The sequence below is a fragment of the Lissotriton vulgaris genome, chromosome 4_1, assembly GCF_964263255.1.
Source record: "Lissotriton vulgaris chromosome 4_1, aLisVul1.2, whole genome shotgun sequence".
In the NCBI taxonomy this organism is placed as follows: Eukaryota; Metazoa; Chordata; class Amphibia; order Caudata; family Salamandridae; genus Lissotriton; species Lissotriton vulgaris.
Window position 1 is genome coordinate 1,460,847,928 of NC_141691.1, and position 17,782 is coordinate 1,460,865,709.

Here is a 17,782-nt window from a genome sequence, read left to right on the forward strand (position 1 = left end):
CACGACGCACTAGCGCTACACATACAAGTTCCCAGTACCAAGTTACGGAAAGGTAAATGGCGCCTTAAGGAAACTCTTGCACTGTAAAGGGGTCACACAACAGATCAACACTCGCATCACTTACTATTTAACTATAAACGACACAGCAGACATTTAATTGACGGCGCTGTGGGGAGCATTGAAGGCGGTGGTACGCGGGGAGCTAATTGCAGTAGCAGTGGCAGAAGCCCGGGAACATCGAGATAAAAGGCAGATGCTGTCCGACCAAGTGCTTGAGCGGGTCCATAGCAGGACAGGGGCTCTAAATAAATGGCGCAAGCTTAAAGCAGCCAGGGCCCAACTGGCGAGCCTTTACCTGGACCGAGCAGAATATGCGGCACTACGCCTGCGCCACACCTATTACGTGGGCGGTGATAGAACAGGTCGCCTGCTAGCCAGCAAACTCTAAGCCAAGGTCCTGCGCTCGAAAATCGAATCCATCCGGGATAGTAGCGGGCGGGAGCAACAGGACGACAAGCAGATCATCGAAACATTTCGGCCCTTTTACGCGTCGCTATGCGCGGCGGAGCCTGGCCCGGATGAAGGGAGAGCAGACTCTATCTTAAGACGGCGGCTGTCACGGCCCTCAGTGAGTCGAACGCGCACTCTCGAGGCACCGATAAGAACGGACGAGGTAATTACTGCAATAGCCCGCCTTAAACCACTCAAATCGTCGGGACCGGACTGCTTCTCGGCGGGCTTCTATAAAAACATTTTGCCCTCTGATAGCCCCAATACGGACTAGACTATTTAACTCTTTTGAGGGCCCAGGCTCCATCCCTCATGACATGCTAGAGGCTGACGTAATCGTCCTGCCAAAACCAGGGAAAGACAAGACCAATTGTGCAGCTTATAGGCCCATATCACTGCTCAACCTAACTTAAGCTGTTTACTGGCATACTGGCCGTGAGACTGGGCCCCTGCCTTCCGGGCATCATGGAACCTGATCAAGCGGGATTTATTCCCAATAGACAATGAGCGGATAACACGAAACGCCTGCTGCATGTCATAGACAAGGCCCACTTCAATGATTCGGATGCGGCTCTCGTATCGGTCGACGCGGAAAAAGCATTTTACAGGGTCGATTGGGGATACCTAGATGCCACCCTGGCGTGCTTCGGGGTGGGAGAACGCTTCCGCACATGGGTCACTAGTTGTTACGCTGCCCCACAAGCGGTCATTAGGGTTAATGGGGTGTGTTCCAAACCAATTGACATCCAAAGAGGGACCAGACAGGGGTGCCCCCTCTCTCCGTTACTTTTCGCTCTCTACATCGAACCGTTCGCACAAAAGGTCAGGGACAACCCAGCGATTGCCGGAGTCAAATTTGGGGGGGGAAGCACAGACAATAAGCCTCTACGCTGACGATATCCTGGCAGCACTGGAGGACCCTATTAATTCGATCCCAGCCTTTTTAACGGAAATGGAGACATTCGGGAAAGTATCGGGGTTTAAAATAAACATCGGAAAGTCTCTGATACTACCGCTTGGGCGTAATGCCCGGGCGTCTAGCAGACTGCCCCACAACCTAGGGGGGCTCTCCTCCAACATGTCTGTGCCCTACTTGGGCATATCACTAACACCAAGTACGGCACAAACAGTGGAACAGAACTATTCAGCCCTTCTTAGTCAACTGTTGGGCGACTTAACAAGATGTCACCAGCATTCGCTCTCTTGGTTGGGGCGTGTGGCGGCGATAAAAAGGTCTCTACTGCCGAGGGTCCTGTATCTATTCCAGACACAGCCAGTTACACCTCCAATAGGTTTGCTAACAAAACTTCAGGATGCCATCCGACAATTCGTCTGGGCCGGCAAGAGACCGCGGCAACGTAGGGACCTCACCGGACATGCCATGTCGGTGGGCGGACTGGGAGTTCCGGACCTCCAGAGATACTTTCAAGCGGCACAACTCTGATATCTCTTAGAATGGCACCGCCCCGAATCTGAAAAGAAGTGGCTGTTCCAAGACGGCGCAATGGCCCAAATGCCACTGAGGCAGATCCCTTTCCTGAGACAGCAGGATCGGCCCCAATACATGAAGAAATCTCCTATCACACGCACTGTTTTGCAGGTGTGGGACAAGGTGGCGGTGACTAAGGGACTCAGTACTTATCCATCGCCGCTGACACCCCTAACCCCTATTCGACAATCCAGCCTTTGCACCGGGTATGGTTCATGGATCCTTCACTCACTGGAGGTAATTGGACTGTAGGTCAGCTGGTCATCTTTTCGATCTAGAAGGCTTTATGCCGCTGCAATCCCTACAGGACGCCTACGCGCTTCCGCAGATTCCGCGCTTCCAATACTTTCAAATTAGTCACTGGCTCACGAGCAGGGACATGTTGCCACAGGTCAGCAGGCACCTCACTCCATTTGAAAAAATGGCTCCACACCAAGAAGACAGATAAACAAGTGATAACAGAACTATACAAAATGCTATGTCCGCCGCTCCCCTCCTCGCGCTCAGCGGGTCAAAACAGATGGGAGCGATAACTAGGACGATCCCTCACCGACAAGGAGTGGCAAGACCTATATTACAGGGCACATCACACCACTAAGAATGTGGCTAGCAAGGAATCAACAGTTAAGACTGCTTACTACTGGCACCGGACACCAGCACAGCTTCATCAAAGTAACCCGCGCCGCGACCCGCTGTGTTGGAGGGGATGCGGACAAATAGGCACTCTACCCCACATACTGTGGGAATGCACAGAGGTGCAGGAATTCTGGGAGCAAGTACTTAGAGATATAGACAAATACTTTGAAACCAAAATCCCTCACTTGCCAGCTTACACAATGCTGGGATTACCCAACAAATTCACCTTCCCACTCAAATCACTCAGAGGCAAACAAATGGGTCTGACAATGGGGGCGGCGACGCAACACATCCTATCAATATGGGGCTCCACACAGAAACCCACACACACTGGGTGGCTCCACAGGCTGTGGTACACGATGGGTATGGAAAGGATACAGGCCTCCCTCACCCAGACACAAAACACGTTCCTCAATAGTTGGCAACCCCTGATACATCTGTCCGATGAATTCAACGAGCTCACCTGCCCAAAATACCTCAAGGTTCTTCGACTGGCTGACGAGTTCCGGAGAACTTCTGAAACACCCGTCTAGACCTTCCTGGTTCGATGACTGGCATAATGATCATCAGAATAGTGACCACACCGGAGGGGAGGGTTCCAGGGTAAGGGGAGGGGTGGACTGGGTGGAGGGGGGACTGGTCCGTTGGGGTTGTTTGGGGCATGGCCGTTCAGTAGGAAACCCACGCCCAACCGCATGGACGCATTTTTCCTACCCCAGTCGCACCACGACAACCCTGGGGGTGGGGGGGTGCGGGTCAGAAGAGGGGCGTGTTTCCCGAGATTTACATTGCCCGATCTGGGACGTGTTTTATTTCTTGAAATGCAATAAAAAGGATTTAAATAAAAAAAAGTAGCACACAATACAAGAAATATCCCACTCAAATTAATAATGAAGTGAAATGAGCAAACTGACACAGAAATTACAAAAATCAAAAGTAGAGATGGTTTAAGATGTTTCTAGCACCAAAAAGTGCAAGTAATGACCATGGCTATCTGGTCACACAACATTGTCAAAGTCAAAAGGCTGACCGCAATGAAGCAAAGTGTCAGATATTGGGACCAGGTTTGGTCCAGTAGAAAGATTTCCTCTTTGACGCAAGTCTCTGGAATGGAAGTCAAAAATCCTTAGCTGGACAATGCCGCAGGTTGTGGCTGAGATGGGTTCCACAAGGCTTGATAGCCATGGACTAAGTCACGATATAGCAGTTGATATTTGATGAGAGAAATTTGACTTTCACACCCTGGAAGATCCCATGCCAGCTGGATACTTTCGCCCAGTGAAGAGTTCAACCTTATGACTAAAACTTTTTGTGATGTCAGGATCCCAGGCAATGTGTACACAAAGACATGAGTAATATGTATGTATCAAATGTATTAATCACAAAGTTAGTAAATATATATTTAAAGTTGGCAATGATGGGAATAAAACTGCACTTGAATCAAGGGGGGGGGTCATCTTGTAGCTATTTCAGTGGGAGTAGGGAGGAAGTAGGTATGAAACTTCAAAATTATTCAAATACATGTGATTAAACTTGTTTTTCCTCAAATTTTCTTTATTACGTTTAGAAGGGCACATATTATAAATGGACAGTGTTATCGCATAAGACCAGCCACACATGCCAAGAGTTCCGAGAGTGATGTGCACACCATCATTCAATTAAAGCGCTGTTTAACAATGCAAGTGCCCATTGTAATCCCTTTCCCCAAAAGGTCACGAAACAAAGGAAACTACTAATTAACACGCATGGATCAAATTCAGAGGCAGGTATTGTTGGGTGCGAATCTGTGATTTGGCAGGCGGGGAGCAAGCACAGACCCAACCTGAGAGTGAGATTTGGGCATACGCAAAGTTGGGGGTATCAAACCTGAAAGAGGTGGAGTGCTCTTGTACAGTTAGGACTGGAGAAGAGTCGGAGGCCTGAAGAGAGGAATTGCACTAAAGGTCCTCATACAAAGTTGAAGTCTTTCCTAAGGTCTGTGAGTATATCAGCCATGCGGTCCATTGCGAGTCCCTGCCTAAGGCGGACATGCCTCTGGTACATAGAGAGGGCTTCAGGTTTCTTCCATTTTGCAGCTAAGGTCGTTTTGGCAGCTCCCAGGCAGAGCCACAGGATGGATCTATCTCCCAATGTTTGGTGTTTAAGGGACGTATCTCGGAGACCATAGACAAAACATTATGTATGCGGGAGGGGTTAGCCTAGAATCTCTCATTTGTGTTAAAATCTCAGCAGAATATAGTTTTATCACTGGGTAGACTCACCAAATGCGTGTAAAATCTCCCAGTAACTCCAACAGCGATCTGATTCGCTTGGAAATATTTTCTGGAGGTTTGCCAGGTGTAGATACAAATCACAAAACTTTATAGTGAGCTTCCCTTTGACCTATCTAACAGGTAAACCTGTGGATGTCACCCTAGAGTTTGCAGCCCTCAAAAAATCATGTAAATGTGACTAGACCTGCATGTCTAGGGACTTATCTATTTGACCCATAAACTGGTTCCTAATGATGCGATCCTGGGCAAATATTTTAATTCACAGAGCCACCATTTTCTTATCAGATATGAGCGCACCTTCAAATATGAAATTTCAGCAGGTTTGCTGTTCAAAAAACTTGTGTTTGATTTAATAGACTAAACTTTTGCTACACATACAATACAAATCTAGTCACATATAGGATACACATCACCCCCCTAACTTGCCTCTCTGTTCATTAACAGCATTGTCATCAGAGCGGACCAGTAAGGTTTCTCAAATCATGTTTAACCCCATCACTTAATACGTTACTAAAGCATGAAGTGGCAGCACAGTGTCATTTGTAATAAGTAGATTTTACATTGACATGGCCACAAAATTATCCACGGACCTGCGGTTTTAATAATAACACTTTATAGTGTACAAACAATGTTTGGAAATAGTTTCTATCAATGTTTGTCATTAGCAGATCACAAAGTAGTGTTCTGATTTGTTTTGCTCCTATTTAAATCTTTGTTTGAATCACACTTCTCAATTACAAAAACGTGTGCTTTCGTAATTCCGGATATATTTTGACATTTGGACTATTCATTTGCAAGCTATGGTATGTGTTAGAAAACTGGCGTCTTTCTGCCTTTTGCTTCACAATGATTGTCAGACAGCTCACTAGACAAAACCTCTCACTGTAGTAAGAGAAAAAGAAAGAAACTCCATTATCCAAGCAGCAATTACTAAAAAGGCAAAGTGACATTTCCTATTTCCTTGAACAGACAGCAAATGTGGCAAGATAAAAACAAGATTCAAAGGCCTCTTTATTGCTCATTTACTTTCTGAATGAACAGAACACCTGTTCCTTTCCAGACTATATTCACTCACCAGAATGGACCAGTAGGTGCTAAAAATGGCTCGCTATTGCAAGTGGGCAAGTACATTTTTGAAGGCCAGGACTGCAGCATTTTTCTGTAATGATCAGTGTCCCAAATGTGTGTTCCCAAAGTGTCATGTGATGTTCAGTCAAAGAATGGGCAGCGGTGGTCAGAAGGGAGTAGAAAAAAAAGAACAACCTTGTGTCCCCTCCCTCTCCCCTCACCCCCGGTCACCGAACAAATTTCTCTAAAGGGAAAGGTCCATGGTGGCTGATAACCTTAATGTTGGCTGTAGTACTCTGTGCTCCAATTGGGTGTAGTGGTATATCGGAGGCAGGAAATTGAAAGTCTGTGGTATTTCTCAAAAATGAGTATTCCCCACCCATGAAAGATACTAAATAGTAAGGCAACCGCCCTCCGGCCACAGATCGAAGCGTCCCGGTAGTAAGGCAGTTTTAAAGGCGTAATTGTAATTGATAGATGTGTAGTTAGAGGAGGAAATGATGCCAAACTGTGGGCATGAGCCACACTGTCCCAAAATTTCAGAGTGGTAGTAGTTAGCATGCTCAAATAGGCATTAAGTGGTCAATCATGTTTGGGTTTCCACAGGACATCCTAAAATTGTCCTACCGACCACCGCTCCGTCCAAGTGGAGATAAGGTTTCAGATTCTCTAAGGGACCATTCTGCAAAATACTTGTAGTAGATCCACTTTATAGTACAAAGTAAGGTCCAGTAAGGCTAGTTCCACTGAATCCCGAGTGAGGGTCAATACTGTATGCAGCAGTCAAGCCCTGTGGTTTTGCCAGAAGAAATTCCGAAATCGAGCGGATAGAGAAGAAGCCCCCCATCGACTCAAATGGGGAGTCCTTGAAAGATATAAAAGTTGTGGTAGAACGGTGATCTTTATTGCATCAATGCAGCCAAGTCAAATACACAAGGGCCGAGCGTTTAAGGTCAGCTTTAAGTTGCCACAGTAGGGGAGGGCAGTTTGCTTTGTTTAGGCCAGTTACTGTGGGAGCGATTTTTATCCCCAAATAAGTGATGTCTTTTCATCCATTGGAAGGAGGTGGAGGACACTATCTCCTCCATTTCTCTCATCTGGATTGTCAGGTTAAGTAAGAAGGATATATGAAGGTTACCAAAGCACAACAACTGATTCATAGGTTCGTAGTTCGGATTGTAGGGCTGATAATAACATCTGGGAGGAGGAGAGAGATTGTAATAAGTCATCTGCGTACATGGAAATGTTATGCTCAAATGAGCTAAAAGATAGTCCATGGAAGAAGGGCATTGCTCATATCCTTGAACCTAGGGGCTCAATGCTAAGGGCAAATAATAATGGGAACAGCGGGCACCCCTTTTTCGTACCTCGTTCCAGACTGAAATAAATCAGAAGCAGTCCCAATTACTTACACCGTGGAGCAGGGATAGGCGTAATTGGCTTGGATCATGGCTATGAAGTGGTTCCCCATCCTAAATTGATGCAATGTGTGGGCGAGGGCCAATCCACTTGGTTGAATACCTTCTTGGTGTCGAATCCTAAGATGACACTAGTATATGTTTTTTTGTAGCTTTTTTGACCAAGAGGATCACCCGTCTAAATTGGTCATGGGTCTGCCTCCCTTTGATATAGACGGATTGAACCGCATGGATCAGTTACGGCATGGATGTCTTTCAACCTGTTGGCTAATATTTCAGTGTATAATTTGTCATCAAGATTAAGTAGGACACTGAGAAATGAAGGTCTTTTTCCAGTTTGAGGATGACATATCAGGGCTTCTACAATCGATGGGGTCACTGCATGTATCCGCCACATAATTAAATAGTTGTGGGACAAGGTCTGAACTGAAAGTTTAGTAAAATCGAGCAATAAATCTGTCCAGACCAGGTGACATATGTAGTTTAGGGGCATCAATAGCATTTTGAACATCTTCGTTGTGGGCTGTGGAGACACGTGGCAAATCGAGCTCTTCTAGTTAGGCCCACTGCTCCGCAGTACCTCAGAGGTCCGAGGTGCAGATGCATTTATAGAAGTCTTGAACTGAACGAGCCTTCCCCACCTCTGTTTGCAGCATCTCTCCGGACTATCCATGTATTTGACTTATGTATTCCCTTTCCTGCTCGACTTGCAACTGTCTCACCAGCTGTGACCCAACTTTATAGCCCAGTTCATATGTGGTCTTTTTGAGGCAGGTAGGGTTAGTTCTGCTCAATTAGTGTATAGGGCATTGATTTTTCCCCATAGTGCAGTAACCTTCCTCTGGAGGGTTAGGGTGTGTAGGCTTTGTGGGCCTGTTAGGCCAAATGAAATTCAACCTCTTGTGCTAGTCTTTCTTGAAACTTATGTTGGGTTAGAGTTGTCATCAGTCAGAAACATTTCCCCCTAACCAACATCTTGAAGGCATCCCATGTTGTTGAATGGTTTTTGGAAAGTCATCAATAAACCATGTTTTCAGGATTCAAATAAATCCAAGTTGGCCCGTCATATTCTACCAGAAACCAAGCTTGAGCACTATCAGGGGCTTTATAACTATGGTAGTACTGCTGATCTGATCATAGTAGAACCGGAAAGTGAGTCCATGGCAGATTATCTTTTCCCTAAGAGAGATAAAGGCAGGGATTGAGGGGCTGACACGTAATAAGGCGCCGGGCCCTGATGGGATTCCCCCAGACCTCTTCTTGAGCCAGAAAGAACTTTGGGCGCCCATACTCACCAGGGTAATAAACACTGCAGTGGAGACAACGATACCAGCATCCTGGTCTACGGCCACAATAGTCCCCATATTTAAAAAAGGGAATAGAAATAGCCCACATTGTTACCGGCCTATTTCACTTATTGACGTTACCATGAAAGTTTTAGGTAGGGTCATTCTTAACCGATTGCTGGATTGGGCGGAGGAACATGAGATTATTACGGACACCCAGTATGGATTTAGACATGGCCGCTCCACTACAGATCAATGTCTCAATTTATATCTCCTGGCAGCCAAGTACACTGTGGCCAGTGAGGGGACAGTGTACTTGGCTTTCAAGGATCTCACGGCGGCATTTGATAGAGTAAATCGGAAGAAACTGTGGGAATTATTGGGGGCTTTGGGAGTCGACCCAGGACTGGTAAATATACTAAGAGCACTGCACCAGAATACCTCTGCACAGGTCAGATATGATGAGGAGGGAAAGGTCAGTGACCGTTTCCTGTGTTCAAGGGGAGTGAGGCAGGGGTTTATCCTGGCCTCCTTCCTAGTTACTCTATACATAATTGGCTTAGCTCAGGCGCTGGTAGCCTTAGGGGTGGACTGCCCACTGATAGGAAGGAGAGGGATTCCTGTGTTATTGTATGCGGATGACGCAGTGCTTTTGGCTCTCACTGCAGCGGCTTATAGACTGCTTTGTCCAGTTTATGGATAGTCTAGACTTGTCACCGAACCTTACCAAATCATATGTTATAGAGATAGGGAAAGGACCAACTAGGAAAACTAAGTACACAATAGGCACACATGGACTGGAGAAGGTCAAGTCATTCTCATATTTGGGGATCCTATTTGATAGTCGACTTAGCTTTAAAGCCCTTGCAGAGGAGAAATTTCATACACTAATTAACGCCACAGGGGCAACTATGAATTTTGCAAAGAGGTTAGGTTGATGGTCCCCCGAGCAAATTTTTAACCTTTTCAGTTCTGTAAGCTGTGCCAAAGTCCTATATGGTAGCGAGGTTTGGGGCTTTATAGACCCACATGAGTTACAAATAGAGGAAAATAAATACTTGAGGCGGGTATTGAAAGTCCCCCAGAGTACACCTTCTTATGTTGTTAATGAGGAACTGGGCATGTGTGACAGGTTGAAGTGGAAACCCCTTGCATGCTGGATCAAAACATTGACAAATCCAGAGGAGACGTTAAGCCATAAGATAATATTGGACTGCATGTCCCGGGCCCAGGGCCATAATATTCCGTGGCTCAAATATGTTAAGGAAAACCTGATGGCCATGGGCATGTTGAATATTTTATTCACCCAACAAAATTGTTATCTAAGGACAAGGGCCCCATTAAGTTAGAATTTTTAAATAGAGCAATATCTAATAGGGAATACAGGGAGCCGATTAAGTTATCAGTGAGAACTCACCAGCTAACAAAGTCATGTTTGGGCTTGGAACCTTATCTGTACCTTATTTATAATTCCCAGGACAGATTTCTTTCAGGCTAAACTTGTTACACCATATGTTGGCAGTTCCAGCAGGGTATATAACGCACCTGGAGGCGAAGGGTACTTGCGGCTGCGACCAACGGTCTCCGCAGGACATGCTTCATTTTGTCCTATTATGCCCTTTTTATGCCTACCCTAGGCGATTATTTTTAAAAGATATTTTTAGAAACGCCAAGTTTAAACAAGCCAAGGTGGCCCAATTGTTTTTGAAATTGTCTCCAGAGCCTCCAACGCTTTTCTGTACAATACATTTTCTAAGATTGGCAATGAAACTTAGAACCAGCAGAGGGGAGGAATAAAGGTCTGTGTGTAATATCTGTCATTCTGAGAAAGGAAGGGTCTCCCTCAGGTATTTACAATTGTTTATCGGTGTCGTTATTCTGTAATTGCTCATTGTACTATATTTTGGAGGAATTATATTTGTTTTAGGACATTCTATGGTTGCTCTATGAGATGAACCTTGTGTTGAATCAATTATACTTCATGTATTATTGGTAAATAGATTTTTAGCATGTTTTTTTTTAAATCTTTGAGATACCTTTTTAACATTGTACTTTTATGGATTTGTTTTATTCCGAATAAAGTAATGTTGAATTGAATTGGTTAATGTCCTGGGACTTATTCATTTGGCAGTAGTCTCAAATTGTTTTACAGAGTTAGTCACGGAAGAGACAGTCCTGAGTAAAAGGGTTTGGGAAGAACGATCTACAGAAGGTGGATTTCAGTGTGCCGCTCCAATATGAACTCCACTGGGGCATAATTCGACATGTATAGTTGTGCATGGTGGCGTTTTAAATGGTGTGCTGCAGAGGTTTGGATGAGGAAAACGTTATCTGGTCTGGAATATATATGGTAGAAACTAGAAAAAAAAAAAGTGTAGTCTCAGGTGGTGGGGTGAATAGATCTCCAAGAATCAAACAAACCTAATTGGCGAAGCGCTAGTTTCGTATTTTTAGTGAATACACCGGCATGTGCTCTGTGATGGTGGGTATTAACGTCGGTGTCCCATACATGATTGAAGTCTCCTATCAGTATAATGTCCCCCTCAACAAAGCCACCCAACAGAGAAGAAGGAGGGGAGAAATTCAGAAGTGAAAAATAATATATAGATCTAGAGCTATAGATCTAGATTTCTTTTTTTAAAATTTAGACAAAAATGCTCAAATCTTCATAATTAAATGGTAAGGAAAAACTTACATGATGAGATGTAAAATTCGTCCTGAGAAGGCATTTGGGTGAGGCCAGGTCCTTCGAGAAACAGTTAGAAAGACACCTTCCCCAGAGGTTACACAGATGCTGGCTATTCTGGAGAATGCGGATGCAGCAAACAAGGCATAAACTAGTAATCCTTGTTTAGTCTTTCCCACAGCCAAATACTAACTGTAACATTGAAGAACTGCACTACTACATTTTATAGGATAGCAGTGAGCATTCCTAAAGTGCACATGTAAAATTAGTCTGCCAAACACTGCACAACCTGCCTCCGCCATACTTTCCACCAAACACTGCTCTGAGGAACACTTGGCATAGATCATCAATGAGAAAAAAAGATATCTGCACCCCACAACTTACATTAGCCACTCATGTGCCTCATTAAAATAATTCTTAAAAGGTAACAAACAACCATCAGATCAACTGTTGACAACCTCTGTACGCACTGATTATAAAGGACACTAATACAGGATGAACCAAGTAATTATCAGAATACATAAACATTATATTAAGTTAGTCTGGTCAGAAAAAAAACTTGAGGCGAATAAAGAATTCAGATGTGCTGGCTTTATTCTACCTTTTTAACAACCTGGTTTATTGAAACGTTTGCCCCTTTGATTCATAGCACTAGATCTCGTCCACATTTATGAAAGGGTGTCTCGAATGAGTAGAAGGCAACATACCCCAATTAACAATCCTTACCATGTCCATCTTGTTCTCCTTGTGCCCTGTATCTGTGCATGCGCAGAACATGGTCGGAAATCTCTCGATCATTGTCTGCATCCATTTGATCAAGAACTATGAAGAGCAGATCGAATCTCGACAGAAGGGAGTCTTGCAGCCCTATGTTTTCCATTGGTGTTTTGTACTGGTCGTACTGATAAAAGGGGAGAGGAAAGAGGAATTGTAAACTCATTGCTTATGATATTACATTGCAGGTCATTAACTAGGGCACTTTGCACGATTTTTTAATACAATAACCATAACCTAGTAAATACTTGCAATGCACCATTCACTAGAAAGCTCTTGAAGTAAACATATCCATGGTGCACTCATGTGGCATCTAACCACCGCTATCACCATGTTTCTCTTACTTTAATTTACCACCTGCGAGAGTGGCGTCAGCATGAATCTAAAAAATAATTAAAGATGAATAAAATGAGTAAAGGAAGAAACAAATACGTAAAGCTAAAAAAAAAGTAAAGAAGCACCTTTGCAAATAATAATGAAAATGGCAAGCCGCGGGGTTTCAAACCCTGTGATTTGCAGCGAGAATGAGCCTGGCACTCAGGTGCCAGTGGTACAACAGCTGTAATGGAACATATGCCTCGAGATGGACTGTCGGGTCGCACTCAGTCCTGCTATCAGAAAAAATAAATTAAAACAACTTTTCCTGGTCAGAATCCCGGTAATGCTATGCAGATCATCTATGTTACCTTGGCGCATGTCTAGAATGTAAATGATTAAACATGTTCTAAGAGGTGAGCGGGAATGCCCCTACCCCAAAAAGTAGACCCAGAAATTCAGTTTAGGTGTGGCCAAAAGTTACATACACCTCAGCATTGATTAACGACATATATAGCTATAGATACATCCTTAAAATGTCCATTCTAACAATACTCAGGAACCAATAAGGATTAACCACTTCCAATATCAAAGCAATTGGTGTGGGAGAATAGATGTATACTATGCCACGTCACATTTAGGGTTTTGCCAGAGGCCAATAACAAGGCATGAATCCAGTCTAGCTCAGACATTCAGTTGGACCCAGTTACATTTTCAAATGCACTTTTAGCCGCTTACACAGATTAAAGAAACAGATGGACATACATTTAGCAATTTAAGAACTAACGATGTCACTTTAATTGGCAAGAGTGGAACATCTGTACTTCAAGTTAGACAGTCTCGGTGCCAAGGCAAGCATTACACCTGAGCTACAAAAGATTAGTCATTATAATGAATACAGTTTGTTAGGTAAGTTCCTCTTAAATAGTTGACTTCATAAAGAAAGGGTTCAAGTCTGGACCACTTTCGGCTGGCATCTATCCATGGCCTCCTAAACTAGGCTGCATGCTTGAAAAAGTATGCATTAAACTTCCCAAACCAGACCAACCACCAAACTGGAGAACTTCCTAAAATGGATTCCACAACCCAAGTCAGAATGTATTCATCCTAAGGAAACTGTATATTGCCCTGAGGACAATTACATTCTAAGACTTCAAATGACACCCCTGCTTACTATACTCCATACCAAAAAGATGTAGATGCAGCACACACAAAGCTGTTTACGGGCATTCCAGCTCCTTCTCTGTCAAACTGATATTTTTTTCTGTACAGATTACACTGAAATCTGACATTTTGAATACCATGAACAGCTGTGGGTCAGTAGTCCACCTTTCAACCACTTTCTGTAACCGCAGATGAATTTGGCTCAAACTAAAAGTGACGAGGGGGCCGGTCCGGCAAGAGAATACTCCCAGGTTGAGAATCCGTGTGGTAGAGCCCTGGTGCAGGGTAAAAGCTCATTAAAAACCCGACCAAGAACTCATTTGAATATTCTATACATGCTCCTACCTCACCCCCCCACATTCCAACCAACCCAAACTCATGCAAACTTTATTTCACAGTTGAAAAAGCCTTTTGCCAAATCTAAGTCTGCCTTTATGAACAATCATTCTCCTTGCACGTAAAAAAATTTGATTAAGATCCCACATTCTGCCTAGTTCTATGGCCGAGCTACACTAGCCGTCACACTATACATGCCATAGAAATACATAGCATAAAATTAAACGAATGGCATTTTTTTCCCTTTATGGCCAATCGTGCACTTTATAGGCATTAAGGGTCCACATGACAAATCAAACGACAGACTGCCTGGAACAGGGAAGGATTAATGAATAAAAAAAAAAAATCCCAAGCAAGAGAGCACATAAGGGCACGTATATGTGGGAACATTGAGTGGTCTTGTGACGCATCAATGAAAGTAGAACCAAACTTTTAGGAACTGATCTGAAACCGCTCACTTGATCTCCGTTGATAACCCTTTTTTCATGCCAGGGTAAAGTCCACCGATGTCAGAGTGTCTGCTGCCAAAAGGGGAAGATGTTCCAGTGCTTTTCCTCAATTAAAACAGGATTGGCAAGTAGGGGAAGAAAGGGAGAGGCTAGGGATTATGCATCCTATTCCTAGTCGATCTGCAGTTGCCTACAAGAGGAGAACTCCGAGCCAGGGACCAACCTGACCTCACACCCTCTCACTCCTTACACTCTTCCCAGCCACAGAGCAAAACAAAATATTAGAAAAACAACTGAAGCATCCCTGTAACATTCCATGGGAAACTGCGGAATTACAAGAGTGATCAGGCAAGACTTAGCCATGTCTGAGAAGAATAGGACAGACATTGGTCCCCAATAGATGAGCATTCGTGCCCCGATATCACTACCAGTTTTTCCATCCTCATAGCGGATGGCAGTCACTGGAATGGCAACAGAACTTAAACAGTCCAACACAAAGGGAGACTGGTGGAGAAGCAGCTCTTTAAAGTTTTTATTTAATTATGGTAGTGCCCTAGAAGCACAAGCCCTAGAAACAAACAACTGGCTGCATTCCTCGAAGCAAACAACTCGCTCGATCCATCCCAGTCCGGATTTCGAGCCAACCACAGCACCGAGACCGCCCTCATCGCAGCCACCGACGACATCAGGACCCTGATGGACAACGGGGAAACAACCACCCTCATCCTCCTGGACCTCTCGGCCGCCTTCGATACCGTCTGCCACCGCACCCTAATAACCCGCCTCCACAACACTGGGATCCAAGGAAAAGCCCTGGACTGGATCACCTCGTTCCTCTCCGACAGAACTCAGAGTGTCCGCCTCCCTCCCTTCCGCGGCCACCAAGATCTGCGGAGTACCCCAAGGCACCTTGCTCAGCCCAACCCTCTTCAATATCTACATGAACCCCCTCGCCACCATCGCACACAAACACAACCTCAACATCATCTCCTACGCCGACACCCAGCTGATACTCTCCCTCACCAAAGACCCCGCCACCGCTAAAACCAACCTCCAGGAAGGAATGAAAAACGTTGCCAGCTCCTCTCCGCCAGCCTCGCCATCGTCCCAGGGATCCGCAGATCCACAACCGGAGGAGATCGTTCTCCTACCTAGCCGCCAAGACATGGATCTCCCTCCCGCACACCTATGACTGACCCAGGACCATCTCACCTTCAGGAAGCACCTCAAGACCTGGGTATTCGAGCGGCAAGAGCACCCCCCCTCCATTCAGCGCCTTGAGTCCCTCACGGGTGAGTAGCGTGCTCTATAAATGTTCTGATCGTGGCTTCTGGAGAATGGAAAACAAATTGAAGGCTAACCTGGCCTTTAAAATGCATGCCTCAATTGCTGGCACAAAGAAGTTAAGTTTGCTTTTTTTTTTTACCCACATTGTCCCTTGGTTCTGGGTCAAAAACATTCACTGGTTGGCCAAATGCTAAAGGTACAGTAGTGTCAACTACCCAACTACGGCATTCCGGAATTTCTCTCATTGCCTCCCTCCCCCCCCCCGCACCCCCCCCCCCACCCCCGTCATTTCAAGTGTCAAAAGCTGTGCATTGCAGAGATAATGACCGATAATGACACCAACAAAAAAATACACAAACTACACGTCTTGGCCAACGAGGAATAGTCTGTGAAGCAGGAAAGTGCAGTTTATGCATTTAGAGTGCGGAGAGTCCTCCAAGTTTAAGATGAGGCAGGCCTTCAAACGGGCTGTCCAGCTAAGGGAGCCCTGCCTGGCAGCATTCCTATAGGAAAATTATAAACTGAGATGCCTAGTGCATGTGTACAGGTAAAATCTTATGTGTACGTTGGCATGTGTGTGGCTTGCTTTACTGTACCCCTTCTGTGTGTAAACTATTGTGTTACCCAACATTTCAAAGTAAAATTTCATAGAATTAAGTTCAAAACCAATGAAAATAAGTGGAAGGCAACATATTAAAGGTAGAGGTGTGTGTAATGAGCAGATGTGCTAGTGCCTGCTACAGCAATATTTTTATTGAAGTGAAACAAAAAGGAAAATTGGAATGGAAGAGAAACCTAATAAGGTAGAAAAACACCATGGGTGCCCTTGTCCTCTAGAGGTGAAAAGTCAAGCGGTGAAAAGATCATGATGGGTTGATTTAGTCTAAAATGAATAAATAGAGCTGCACTGATGGTCACACCTGGTTACCCCCATTCCCTGCAAGAATAAAATATTAGATGGAGTATTATTCCCAAATAGACGGCGGTTCTCCTGCAGACGTGGGCCATTGTTCACTATAGGTAAAAAGTCCAACAGTGAGATGGTCCCTGCTGCGGTATTTGTTTAGTGATTAAAAAAAGATCCAACTGCTCATGCAGCTGAAATATTGCAATTGTTATATACCTGATCGATATGATAAGTTTGTGTTAGATGTAATAAAACTGAAAAAATAATTAAAATGAATAAAAATTGCTGCACAGTAAATTAACCAATACCCATCTAATACAAAGAGAAAATAAGGGTGGCGTTTCAAAAGTTCAAAATTGCCATTATCAAACGTTTCCAAAACTACTGATTTAAATAGCAGTATGAAAAATCTAAAAAGTGGTCATTCTTCCTACTGCTTGGCAGTTCTGTTTAAAAAAAGAAAAATTCTTACACCTTCCTTTAATGTTCGAGTCCGATTTGAAATAAACAAAGGCGTTAGATACATAGTCCACAGCACAAGGAAAACTGGGCAAATACATGTAGTGTGCCCAATAGTTTCATTCTTGTAATTGCAAAGTGAGCAAGGGTTTGTATTCACACAAGTCAAGTTCCACGCGTCTTTAGATGGAGCTAGAGGAATATAAAACAAATGAAAACATAGGAACCCGGGTTTACAAGTTGGTGCAAAGGTTGTTGATACCCCGGAGATGTGTGTGAATTGGAATCCATAGTAGTCATAAAACTTGTATGATTTAATATACTTCTATCCGCTATTGGTGCTTAAAATGTCACATTAAGTCTTTCCGTTGTAACCGTGATGTTGCAGCCAAGATCTTTATTGGGGGTAGATTGTTTCTTTTAACAATATTATTGAAAGAAGCTAGACTCAGTGTAGAACTGATAATCTTGGAACTGCTCAATTCAGCGGCAATAAGTTGCTTTAAAGACTCCTCTGTCAATACTAGACTGTCACAGATGTAGTTTAGCTAAGTGGTGTCGGCTTATCAGAGAGAGTAAAGCTCCAGTAAGTCTTGCCTCGGAAGTTGACTGCAGTAAGTATAGAAATTATTTGATCTCAAATTATATTCAAGATAATAATAACCTTTGTGTCAAAGACCATGGAGCCATATGATCACATTAGAATCAATTTCAAATTAATTATA

The 17,782-nt window shown here is 44.1% G+C and overlaps 1 protein-coding gene across 1 annotated transcript in view; it reads right to left on the bottom strand.

Moving 5' to 3' along the window:
• LOC147724109 (maternal DNA replication licensing factor mcm3-like) overlaps positions 1–17,782 on the bottom strand; it is a 255,037-nt gene that overhangs the window by 53,776 nt on the left and 183,479 nt on the right. The window contains exon 10 of the mRNA XM_086966949.1: positions 12,093–12,267. Within this exon, the coding sequence (XP_086823075.1) occupies positions 12,093–12,267 (175 nt within the window). The remainder of the gene's footprint in view (positions 1–12,092; positions 12,268–17,782) is intronic.